This window comes from Diabrotica undecimpunctata, chromosome 5, assembly GCF_040954645.1.
Source record: "Diabrotica undecimpunctata isolate CICGRU chromosome 5, icDiaUnde3, whole genome shotgun sequence".
Taxonomy (NCBI): domain Eukaryota; kingdom Metazoa; phylum Arthropoda; class Insecta; order Coleoptera; family Chrysomelidae; genus Diabrotica; species Diabrotica undecimpunctata.
Window position 1 is genome coordinate 87,908,371 of NC_092807.1, and position 13,782 is coordinate 87,922,152.

General features: G+C 30.0%; 1 protein-coding gene across 3 annotated transcripts in view; it reads left to right on the forward strand.

Annotated features, from left to right (window-relative positions):
* The window catches only part of LOC140441436 (regucalcin-like), a 211,802-nt gene that overhangs the window by 57,021 nt on the left and 140,999 nt on the right, over positions 1-13,782 (forward strand). The window contains exons 6-7 of one of the 3 annotated variants that reach the window (XM_072532165.1): positions 4,363-4,575; positions 12,007-12,091. The exons of 1 other annotated variant lie outside the window; for it this stretch is intronic. In XM_072532165.1, coding sequence (XP_072388266.1) covers positions 4,363-4,575; positions 12,007-12,091 — 298 coding nt within the window. The remainder of the gene's footprint in view (positions 1-4,362; positions 4,576-12,006; positions 12,092-13,782) is intronic. One more of the 3 variants, XM_072532166.1, reaches the window with a different exon arrangement.

Consider the following 13,782-nt stretch of genomic DNA (forward strand, 5'->3'; position numbering starts at 1 on the left):
TAGGTTATAGTTCTGTTGACAGTTCAAAGCCAGTTCAAGTGGAAAAAATGTTAAGTTAACTTTTATGACGAAAAAACGAAAAATTTTAAAATTGATTTTTCTCGAAAACGGTATATCCTACAATTATCAACTCATTTACAAGATTCAACTCTGGAGGATTAAAAATAATAGTACCAGTTTTTAATTTTCTAAATAGAAGCGTTCTAAAGGTATTAAAAATACTACTTACACGACGCAATCTTTAAAGAGCTCTATCTCTCTTAGGAAGCATTTTCGGACTAGATGAATTGGGTTAAATTGTCTTAAAATCATCTGGGAATCTCAGGTTTTCGTTTGTCAGGAGTTTCTGGGCACCTTGTATATATATTGTTGTGGTTTAAATTGGTCTAAAATATTTAAAAAAAATATCATAATATAAATTTAATTTCATCGACCAATAAAATCGATTTAATAAATAAATGAAAAAATTATTTCTGTAAAAACCAAATAGATAAGAATAAGTAATAGTTTTTCTAAGCTATTATAAAGCAGATTTATATCGATATGATAGAGCAATAGTCGGTTTTTAATAAACAATTATGTCAAATGCACAGATATAGGAATTGTTTAATTACAAAATAGAAATCTTTTGTACACAGAATTTTGAAAGTAAGGAGAAAGCTTTTAGTAAAATATGAGACTTGTAAACAAAAAGAAAGGAATTATTTATGAAATTGGAAATACCAAATGATATAAGGTCATGACAACAGCAAGTTTATTTACTGAGAAAGTATTAAATGTGATTAGTTAGAATTTAAGGTGTGGAGTGTATAATGCTGTAATCTGATTGGTAGAAGCAGAAGGTAGAGGGAAACGACGCCAAGTCGATTTTGCGATGCCGAAGAAGATTTTACTGTGTTCTGAAGTTTTGAAGAAGCTGGTTGTTTTGTTGCTCCATAACCTGCACTAAAAGTAAGCAGTATTGCTTATAAATAAAAATTGTGTATGGTGTTTGATGTGTCTGTGGAACAAGCCAAAGAAGTGGTAGCAGTTCAAAGCGGGATTTACATCCTGTAGTAAGGAAAACAGATGTAGCATATATGTAGTACTAAGTGGTGAAGTGAAAATCTTTTCGATTAGTAAGAAAGTGTGTTCCTGTGGGATCGGTTTTTATACAGGTGTTTTTGAGAAACTGTAGCGGCGTTAGTGTGAAAGACTTTCACCAGCTGAGAAGAACAGGGGTGGGTGAAGCTTCCCAGAATACGAGCAGTAGATGGTCAGAGTACAGTCCTAAGAGAAAAGGAGCCAATAGAAAAATTGTGTAAATAAAAGGTCAGTCTGATATACAATAAAAAAGGACTTTTAACCACACTATTAACGATATCATAAATAATTTGATTCTTTCAACATTTTGTTCAGCTATTCGCTTTTATAATAAATTTAAAACATAATTAAGAGATCTTCTTTTTGAGTACAAGTCATAATAAGTATTGATAATTGCGGTATGAACATTATAGAATTTTTAAGTTTAATTATACGTATTAAAGCATAGGTTATATGTTTGGTTTAATTATAAATTTATTTGATTTAATAATTTGAAAGTAAATTTTAAAAATTGTTTGAAAATTTATTATCACAAATTTATTTATTTTCCCATTGTTTATTTTTCCCTCAAAGGCAATAGTATAGATATGGCTTTGAAGCCACGTATAAAAATTAACGATAAAAAATAGCCCCGACATTAAAAATTAATTAAGAGAAATCTATTTGTTTGCAAAATTTAGCCTAAAGCAAATTAAAGTTCATAAAATTGATAATATATATGTGAGGGCATTTTTAGCATGTAAAAAGTGTAAGAAGTTTTTTTTTTAGTAATTATAATGTTGTAGATATATTTAAGTGAACCATGTGATTAGGCAACCAAAAATACTCTATAAAGTGACGTTTAAGGAATGGTTGCGAATATAAAGTGGGGTTATAATAATATGTTGTTTAAAATGTGTAGTTTATTAAATTAGAATGTTAAGTTACTGATTTACGTGTATATTCTGATCTGAAAAGCCTAAATGTCGACAAAATTCTCGATAAAAAAGTAAGGAATTCTCTAGATCACCAAAGATGGCCTTGTTGCGAAATGGATTGTTCCAGAAAATTCAAACATTCATATATAGAACAAAATCGAATATGATTTATTGCCAGATGGTTCTGGAACATTGAAAAGGGATAAATACTCGGTGATTTGGATTCAAGATGGCCAGTTTAGTATGAAAGTTAGTTAGAGTCAGTCAATCAGTAAGTTCAAGATAGTCAGAAGGTCCAATTGTTCAATATATTGAGTTAAATGAAGATTAAGAGACAGTATAAAGAAAACATTATTGAAGATTAAAAATTAAATTATGTATAAATGGTGATTGGATAATGCAAGAAGTATTATTTGAAAATTAAAATTATATAATATATTTGGTGATTGGATATTGGTATATTGAAAAGAAGAATAAATATAAATGCTGTTTGCTGGTTTGCTTGGTGATTTATAAATGCTTAAGAAGAAATATATTTTAAATTGGTGGAAGCTGATAATTGGAAAAAGTAATTTCACAAAAACAAGGATAACCGAAGCACGAAGACGTTGAGTAGTGATTAGAATCTATATAGTGGAAAACAGTTCATTTAGGCATTCAGTGACATAAATTTACAAAATTTTGTTAATATAATTTAGTTAGTGTCATAACAATTTCAATTTTGAAGATAGTTTGTTTAAATTTTACATTGTCTATAGAATTTAATTAGTTTCATAAGAATTTCAATTTAAAGATAGTTTATTTTAAATTTACATTGGCTAGGTTAGATATATATGTGTGTTTCATAATAGATATAATAAAGATAATTTAAAAAAGTACTTACAAACTAATTCTTTGAGAACCGCGATAAAAACCCTATATATTATATTATTAAAAATACTCATTGCTCATCATTCACAAATAATACATCATAACGATATATATACATATATATATATATATATATATATATATATATATATATATATATATATATATATATATATATATATATATATATATATATATATATGTTCGGAAAGATTTCCGCGATTAGTACAATTAAACCTTAGATTAATAAAGATAATAAAGATTAATACTATTATAAAGATTAATATTAAACTCACCAGTCTTCCGGGTTGTACGGCGTCGATATCCATTGGGCCGAGCTTTCGACATACTCTCTAATGTCTTCTTCAGGGCTTCTGAGGTCTCAGTCTCTCGAGTCTCCAGACACTACTACACTCACTAGTCACTTCTAGTTCACTCACTAGTTCACTACTTCACTCACTAGTTCACACTACTAGTAGTGCAAGGTAGTTAGTAGTAGTAGTTAGAAAAGGAGGATATTAAGGGAAAGGATCACTAGTCAGAAATACGTATATACGGTTGCCTTCCATCTTATACACATATTTTATTATATTTTTTTCATTTGTTTGCGAGCTATGCCGATACCTTTTACCTTTATTTTACTATCAACTTGCATTAACCTTGTTCTTATAATATATATATATATATATATATATATATATATATATATATATATATATATATTTCTGTTACATATTGGACAATATATCAATTGCAGAATTAACCATATTTACATACAGACACTATATTGACCACTTATAAATCTTCAGCTCCTACTCTACGATGTCCAATGATGGCCCTGATTTATTTTGTAGATTATTTTACTATGCATAAACAACTCAATCTTATTTCAATAAGTTCTTATTCTGTCAGGCCTATCTGGCATCAGCGAAAATAGTGCGCTGATAGGAGAAGATTAAACGATTAATTATACCCTTTATTATCTGTACACAAAGATATTCCTATAGAAACAAGCTAAAAATCCAGAAATAATGGTGAAAAAAGAGATCGGAATAACGCTCAGAAACATTCATTTATGTAGTACTCTATTCTTTTTAACTAGTTTCAGAATTTCGAGAATTCTCAACACCCTCTCTAAGCATATTCAGAAATATGGTGTGATCTAGCATATCCAATAAACTGTATACGTGGTCTCAACATCAACGTTTAATAAATATATGTATTTTTTTGTTGTTTGTATAATTTTCATTGTCATGTGAATTTACGTCATACAAATAACTATTCAACAACCTTTTTTTGATAGGAATATAATAGAATAATATAACTAATTTATCGTGTAACCATTTAAAATTCCTTCAATTTTTTCATCATTGTGTATCTTATCCCACTTTTATGTTTTATTCATACTTTAGACATAAAAATCATTATACCTTTTTTCAATATCTCTGTATTTTAATATCTATCTTACCGATAAACATTACTTTGTTTTTAGGTCATAGCTATTCCATCTAGAGACGTATCATCTGTAATGTGGGGAGGTCCAAATTTGGATATACTATTCGTTACCACGTCTAATAGAAACTTATCTCCTTCTGAAAGAATTCAGTATCCAGCTGCTGGAAGTGTATTTGCTGTTACTGGTCTAAACGCCAAAGGGTTTGAAGCTAACACTGCAGATATTATTGACGAATTACCCAAACAGAAGGTAAATCTAAACGTATAAATTCAATAGAAGTGATTATTAAAAAATATTATTATAGTGTTATGCTAGAGTTATGAATAATTGCTACTAAGTTTTGATACAGACTTGTAAAAAACAAAATTTTGGTTTTTTGTTATGATAAATGAATGAATAAAATTTTCTTTTATATAAAACTATCTTAAGTTTACACTATTTAAAATTTTGTTTTCATCTCAAAACTTAGTAAAGGCCCCATTCGAACTATTTAACAACAATTAAAAATATTTGCTTAAAAACTTCTGTTTAAACGTTAAATTAGTAATATCTATATAGTACACAATACAGAGATATGGTTGTTTAATATTTTTTAACGTTATTATTATCAATATGATTGACTGCTGTGAGGATTCAGACGTCTTAACAATGATTGTTTGCAAAATAAGACGAAATGATTTTTATTTTATTAAATTTTGCTTACTTTATCTAATTTATTTTATCTTCCTTCATTTAAACCGAAAGATGGAGAATAAAGAGAAAACACTGAAAATTGTCTGAAGGATAAATAAATATAAATGTAATATAATAAAATAAATATCAATTTTGGCTGAATTAAGGGATCGATAGCTTCTTGCTTAAAATATATATGAGTATTTCTGAGAGTTATTGAGAGTTAAGTGTGATGTCTAGTAATGCTATTCCTATTGGCGTTTTTTATTGGATCTATGGTCTAAAACCCATAAGCAGTTAGCAATTATCTCTGTAACAGTGCCAATTCTATAATTCCCTTATCATATTTTCTATAAACAGGTAGGTATTCGGTAATTTAACGTACAAGAACAAAATCTGGATTTATATTAATCTAGCTATATGGTGTTTAGTAGTTAGGTGAGGAGTAGTGTTAACTACTGTCGCTCTAACTCTAGTATACGGAAATAGATTGCTTAATTGATAAAAATAGTGATTGTAAAATTATTAATACATGTAGTCTGTCAGCCGAGTTCTGTGAAAGTTGGCTTGCTGTAAGATATCGTTGCACAAACTTAAGAAATCTACTGTCTGTAGCTGTAAGTGCTGGTGACCAACTCTCCATTCGACTGTCATCCTATTCTCATCTCTCTCTCTCTCTCTCTCTCTCTCTATATATATATATATATATATATATATATATAGAGAGAGAGAGAGAGAGAGAGAGAGAGATATTGTTGCTACCATTGGCGCTCCATTGTCAGAATGTGCTAGAATGGCAGAAGATAGAAAAACATGGAGGAACATTGGGAAATTTAGCTAATAGCTCCATGATATCTCGATACCTGCATCAGGTTAACGACTAAGAAGAAGAAGAAGAATATATATATATATATATATATATATATATATATATATATATATATATATATATATATATATATATATATATATATATATATATATATATATATATATATATATATATATATATATCTTTCTCTCGATATCTGTTTATTGCTTGGGATATAGTTTACTTATTACATTGATTAAATTACCTACCCCTGACCTCACCCGTATCAATAAGAGCAATTACTTAATTTGCTTTGTTCTGAAATTTAAATTTCTGCCTACTTGTTGTTCCATGGTCAATACCAATTTTTAAATCTCTTTGGAGAATACAAACTGATAGAAGCAAACTCCAATAAGATATCTGTTAAATTGTTTCTGAAAATAAAACTATTATGTTTGGTTAAAGTTTTGGTTAGTTCTTGCCTGTTTCTAGATTCTAGTATTATAACGATAATATGAATCCATTAGCGCCGATTTTCTGAGGTTTACTAGCAGTATGGCTTATGTAATACTTTTTGATGGTGTGTATAAATTATTGAAATTCTTGAATTTTTAAAAGGTTTTCAAACTGTTCTCCTTGTGTTATGTCTAAGCTAAATATTATGTTTATCTAGGATTCAGTCACAATTGATTGTACCTACAACGGCCTAACAGTCCGAACAAACAGTTTAACAAGTTTAACAATCATATTTTTAATAGTTTTAACAAACTAGTGTAAATGGTTTTAATAAAAGCGTCGTGTCGTAAAATAATTATTGCAAAAAAAAAATTACCAAGATAAGATAAGTAAAATATGAACTAAAAAACGTTAAGCACGTCGTATAGGTACAAATTACGGTATTTAAATTTATTTAAAATATGTATTTTCTTTATATCTCATTTTAGTTTTATCTTGCTGTTTTGTTTATGAAAATATGCGTTAAACGTTTTTAAAATATACAAGAAGTTATTGATAATTTTCCAAGCTGACAATTTGACTTTTTTAAAGGCTGTAATAAAAGTGTATTTGTTTCCACGTATCGTAGTTGCTTTGTATTTGATTAATCTTTAATTATTATTTTTATTAGAGGTATGACAGGTACTTCTTTAAATTGTGTAATTTTAAGTTTGTGTCACTGTACGATAAATTTTAAAGGAAAATTTCTTGAGTCTTGTAACTTAATTTGAAAATGTGTGTTGATCAACGAAGAACCATATGTAATTTGGGGTTTACAGATCAATGGTCACAAAAGTTACAGATAACTTACGGATAGAGAAGTAGTGTAATATTGAAACTTGTTATATAACTCCTTTAGGACATAAACACACATGGTTCTAAATTTAATATCTAATGACGATATATGATCCTAAATAATGGTTAAATTTTGACACGTTGTTAGAGAATTTTTGGGACATTCGCAGAGAATTTGGACAAAGGTTCTTCGAGAACCCGTTATTGTTTGGTTAAAATTATAACAATTTATTTTCTTTGCCTGATCTCCTTTTTTATTTCTTTTTTCATTAAAAATATCATGAAGTACATATATTTATACCCAATAAATAACTTCTAATTAGCTAGATTTTTGACAGTAGAAGGATTTCCACTAAATTGCGGATGAAATACCTGCATTTGGTATATTTCTCGATTGTTCTTCTAGGAATAAAAATCGTAGATCCTTTGTATAAAATGTATTTGTTTACTGTATACGTGAAAATCTGACAGGGAGATTTTCTCTAATGCTAACCAGCCATCGCTCACTTATATTACTACCTTTAATTATCATTATCTTTGCATGTAACTCTATACTGGGTTGGCTTCCCTAATTACAGTTCCTCATAAGTTTCTTTTTGGATCATACCGATATCAATTCCCTTCACACAAATGTGCTTCCTAAGCGTCTCTCACCAAGTCTTCTGTGGTCTTTCTTCCTTACTTCTTTAAGATTTTGGCAACGCTGCAATTTTTCGTATTGGATGATTAACATTTGACGTTGAATATACTCTACCCATCTTAACCCATTATTTTTATTCTGGCATCAATTAGTGTTATATCTATACTTTTCTTGATATAAACCTTCTTAATTTATTATTATTCATCATTTCACTCATCCATTCAAGCATTATCATGTGCTCTACATGACTTCTTTGTCTCTCTTTGTTTCTACTGCCCACTATACAGTTTCTCACACCGTAACTGATTTTTTGATAGTTTTATAAAAAAAAATTAGTTTCGTTGGAGTCTAGATACTATTTTTTTCTCCTATTGTTTAAAACCATTTTCTTGTTCCTTAAGAGTTTGTTTTCATTGTTCCGATTTTATTTCTAAATCTGCTTTAATATTTTATACTGACATTATATCGTTGTATATATTAATCACAAGAAAGTTGTAGTAATTGGGCACAAGAGAGGCACTATTTGCGACTTAAACACTTATTCAAACATGCCTCGATAACCAGAAAAAAGTATAATATCTCTATTTCATCAACTACCAACATGAAAAATTGTTATATGAACTACATAAAATGGAGCTAGACTAAAAAATCTCCGCATAATTTAAAACCTTTATTAGAACTAAGAAACAACTTTTAAATAATTCAACCACACTAGTGAAAAGGTCCGTGAACAAAGAGGTGTCCGACAAGGTCATTGCTCTTTAACTTGTACTCTAAATGCATATTCAAATAAGCACTGTAAATTCACAGTAATAATATTAACAATATCAGGCATGCAAACGATAACGTTCTGATAGCAGAAAAATGGAAGACTTACAAAATATACTAGACAGAGTAATAATAATGGAAGCAATGGGACTGATAATAAATGAAAATTGTCGTATTGACCTAAATAATACTCCATAAGTAAAGCCCTATCCGTAAACACGAGTACAAATCCTGATTTATGTCCATGCATCTCTGGACCAGCACATTCAAGCCAGTCATCTCTTGTACCCATGATATTTCTAAATCCAAATTCGGTATCCATAATTTTATATTCAAGAATTTTAACAATTCTACTCTGTATTATGTTCAAAAATGTTTAAGTATGTGACACATTAAATCTATTATTGTTCTGTGATCATAGCAGGTTGTTGCATTTGACTTTTTATGTATTGGTTCAAAAATCAATTGCAGCCTTTGTCTGTGGATTATAGTAGTCTGATATATTATATTAAAGAATTCAACTATTACATCAATCAATGAGTTTTAATAACTTGATGAGCACATCGTCTGGTATAGTAGCTTTGCCTTGTTTTGTATTTTTGATGGCCTTAATTAATGCATTGTTAAATATCTTATTTAATTTCGAGAATAGGTGCTAGTATAATAATGTTTTGATTCCTCCATTGCACTTTCAAAAATTTTAATAAACAAATAATCTATTAGCCAACTTTTTCCTGAGTTAGCAGAATTTTTGTCACTTGAGCCTGGAAAATTTTTGTATCTTAATACCATTATAAACCACGCCCCCCCCCCTCCCCCGCATGCGCCTATCTTGTAGTCGTGGTCTGAAAATGACAACTGTATTATTTTATTTATGTAGACTAAAAATGACGCCACCTGTCAAATGTCCTTTGTCATTTCTTAGTAGCTTTGTTTTCATCTGTAACTTCTTCTGTCATTTTTTGTTTGTCAAATCGGTTTACATGTATATGTCTTTCTCTTTCTTGTCTATACTTTTTCAGTTTTAAGTCGTCTTCTTTTTGTTGGTAATGTCTTCTATTTCGCGTTTGTCCAAACGTTTTTACTTGTCTTTTTCTTCCTTATCTGTGATCTGGCACTTCTTAGTCTGCTTTTTTTGCCTTTCAATTATTTTTCTTGCCTGCCAAGTGGCTCTTATTAGTCCTATATATTCGTCTTTATTGTGTGTCATCTTCATTACGTCTGTCTCTTTTATAGATCCTCAGGGATGGTATCTGGTGTAATTACATTACTTTTCTTTATTTTTTAAAGTGATCCAACAATGTTGTGTTTGTAATTTTGGCGAACATTTCTGTTACCGTATTTGTTATTTTAGCTGGTTTTTTATAAAATTTTCCGCTTGATAAACTATCATAGTGATTTTTCATCACTTTTGACGATATGACTATTTTTATGTTATTGAATAATCTGATTAAAATACGGTTTCATACTAACTTTTATTAAGTTGATCGATTAACAGATTTTTATAAGCTTCTGCTACTGCTACCTTTTGCTTCTTTTAAGGCGATCTTATAGTTTTAGAGATCTGTATCTGAACACTTTCTAAAGCTTCTTTAAGAAAGCTCGAGGCCTTCGAGATGTGGTGTTACAGACGCATCTTAAGAATATCATGAATGAATTGTGTGACTAATGTTGAGGTATTGGCAAGAAATGTAAGATTATTACAAAAATCAAAGAACGCAAATTAGAATATCTTGGACATGTTTTGACAAATAAATAAAGATATGGCTTGTAACTGATTATTCAGGACAAGGTATTTGGAAGGACAGGACCAAGGAGAAAAGAAATATCTTGACTTTAAAACCTGAGAAAGTAGTTAGACACGCTGATCGCCAACATCCTGAATGGATCGGCATTGTAAAAAGAAGAAGTATCTGAACAATTTTCTGGTCACTATTTATATAGTTTTCCGTCTGGTTTATTTTTTCCTAAGAGGGTCTAGTAATCTTAAAAATATTACATATAAAAGTACGGAGTTACGTAATAAATAATACGACACAATTACTTTAATTATTGTTTGAAATTCTAGAACATAGTTTTCAAGATACTTTTAAAAGCTCTTTCATCAATATAGAGTCACCTGGGCCAGAAAAATACGCTCTCATCGCTTTATGAATAAAAAAAATAAAACTAATTTTGATAGTAACAAATTTAAGTTAATAATATATAATAGAATTATGATTATCAATGTCTTCTTGTAAGCTTTATGCACTTATATTTATTTTCTATAAGTTTGCTTGATAAGCGTAAATAACAAATAAACTATTGTCCAATATAATATTAATTTTAAATTGTTAAACAATGTGACAATATTATCACTTTAACTTTTCAGTATCCTCTTTACCTTTAATCCTTTGCAGGTGCAGTTCCTCCTTACTTCAAATTGTCGTTTACTAATATATCCTCTTTTCTGCTTCCCTAATATTTAGCAAGTCTTATAGCGGTTTTCACTCATGTCAAATAAAACAAACCTGCAATTTTTCGCAAACTTTTTGAAGACTGGCGTTTTTTACCAGTTGGAGTTCCGTTTTTCGAGTACCACTCGGAAGCAGTATCATCAATGGGTTTCGGCGTGCTTTGAAACTCGAGCATGTTTAGTGAAAACTGTCGTGTGGTATTTAAGTACGCCCAAATGAACGCTGGTTTTCTGAGTCAGAAAATCGGTGCCGATACTCGCCGTGTCGGTATGTTAATAATCCTATGTATTTAGGCAGGCCTGGCCAAAATGCATCAGCGCGCTGACATCCTGTGCGCTGGTAGTCAGACTCAGACTTTTACCGGCATGAACGTTTTATTCTGGTTTCAGGCACCTGACACTGATGAGTGTTGCTTTTGATTAGTTTGATTTATGATGGATATCAAGGAATTCATAAACAAGGGATATTGTGGTAATTCGATTAGTTCTTTGTAAGTCTGTGTTCAATTTTTAACAAAATAAAAGAAGTGCAGATGCATACTTAAATATTCGAAAAATCGGTTTTTGTCATCAAAAAATTATGGAAAAGGGTGTTTGTACTCCCCATAAATATCTCTTCACTTATTAATTAGATGTGTTTCCCTTCTGAGTTTTTTTTAACTTTGTTAAAACATGGGGGCTAAGTTTCCTTTCCCTTCGTTTTTATTTTAATTTAGCGACAAATCTTACCAAGTGTGCCTTTTTAATTTAATTACCATACTGCATCGTTTCCCTTATTTTCAAAAAGGAAATTTCTTATTTTTCGTAATTAACTCACGAATATCTAGTTAGAGGTAAAGGAAAAAATAGTTTTATAAAGTTACTAATAGTAGGTAACAGTATAAGTATATGAATATAGGGATAAACATATTGGACTTTAGTTTATTGCAATAATTAAGTGTACCATCTTTCCCATGTGCTTTTATTTTAATATTTAATCATTTTATGTTTTTTTTTGTTTTGCGTATCATTTCATTTCATTTTGTGTTGTGTTTTATTTTTTAGACTTTATTAGATACCATATTTAATCCAGATTTGCTTCTTAATGAGCCAACTAAAAAGAAAATCGTTCAACCTCGACAGGAAATTGGTAGGTGGACAAAAACATGTTCTTTTCGATTTTAACTGGTGTGGAAAATTAAACTTTCCGCTACTTATTAAACTTTTTACGAGATTTCTTTCTCTATTGTTAACAAATCTAATTAGATATATACGTTTGTGTTTACTTTGATAATTAATTAATTACTTATCGTTCTATTATCTAATGGTTGTGAAATTAATTAAGAAAGGGGAATTTCTATGTAGAAGAGCTACTTACGTTAATATCGTTAAAGTGCATGTATTACGATTCCTGTTTACTTACATTGAGGTATATAGGGAAGCTTCTGTATCGTGCTTTATTTAATTATGTACATACTTGATGCAAATGATTTCAAGCGCTATTTAAAAAACAACCATGTACTTTCATATATTAAAGATACCTCTTTAAGGAAAAATATTTCTGTATAATTATAGAATTATTGATATGTTGATTATTACCAGAGTAATTATTATCTTTAATAAGACTCGACTAATATATCCAAACAATGGCGGCAGATCGGAGCAGTACTTTTACGATAAATACGAGAATATTGTTTTTTATTGAAAGAATTCGTATGCTCTGCCATATCGGTCCCCTGGATCACTGAACAATGCTGTTTCATATCACATGTTTTAAAGTTAAAATGTAATAGTAATAAAAGTGTAATAAATTATTCTAGATAAAAGCTGGGGCACACAGGAAGTGATCTGTCACGGACGGCAGCAATATTTGACCGAGGCCGGCGGGCGATCTACTTGTAATACACAGTATTGTCGACTGTCGCAGCGAGCCAGTCATTATCGCTTCGCTGTAAATATGTACAAAATTACAGTTTTGTCGTGAGATCAGTTTAATAAAATGCATGAAGAAACTGAATTACTCGCTGAAAAAGTGCGAAGATATGTGTATTTATTTGACACTTTCCACGTATCATTTGACATGTTACAAAAATGTAATAAAGAAGGGAGAAGCATGGAATGAGGTTGCTGCAAAACTGAATATTACAAGTATCTTTACTAATTTTACACAAATAATTTATTTATAAAAGTCTTCTTCTTACTTTTTTTATGTAGACATAACTCTGTCTGTTTTGCAATGTGGCTCCAGTAAGTTGTAGTTCCATGGTTTTCGTGGTCTTCCTATTGATCGTCTTCTTATTGGAAAACCGTCTATTGCCGTCTTTACTATCCCATTTGTTGTAATTTGACTTTATGATCGTTCCATTCTACTCTTCTTTCCTACCCGGTCCTTGATGTTCTCCACCTTGCATCTTGTCATATATCGGTGCTTGTAGATCTGTCCCTTAGTGTTGTACCATCAATTTTCATCTCTGCTGTTTCGAACTACATTTTTTGTCCACTCTGTGTCAGGTCGTGTTTCTGTCGCGTATGTCATTATTGGTCTGATGACTGGGTTACAAACTCTGCCTTTCATTTCTTTCCCGATATTTTTATTTCTCCATATTGTTTCATTATTTTTCTGTTTCGAGCTTTCCGTAGCTAGATAATGTGATGCCTAGATATTTAAACTTTATCACTTATTCTATTATCTGACCTTCTCCAGTTCCAATTTACATCTTAGTAAATTTGCTGCTATAACCATGCATTTTGTCTTTTTTGGGGACATTAAAATGGTAAATTGTTTGGCGGTTAAACTAAATTAGTACAGCATACCTTGTTAATCATCTTCACTTTGAAATA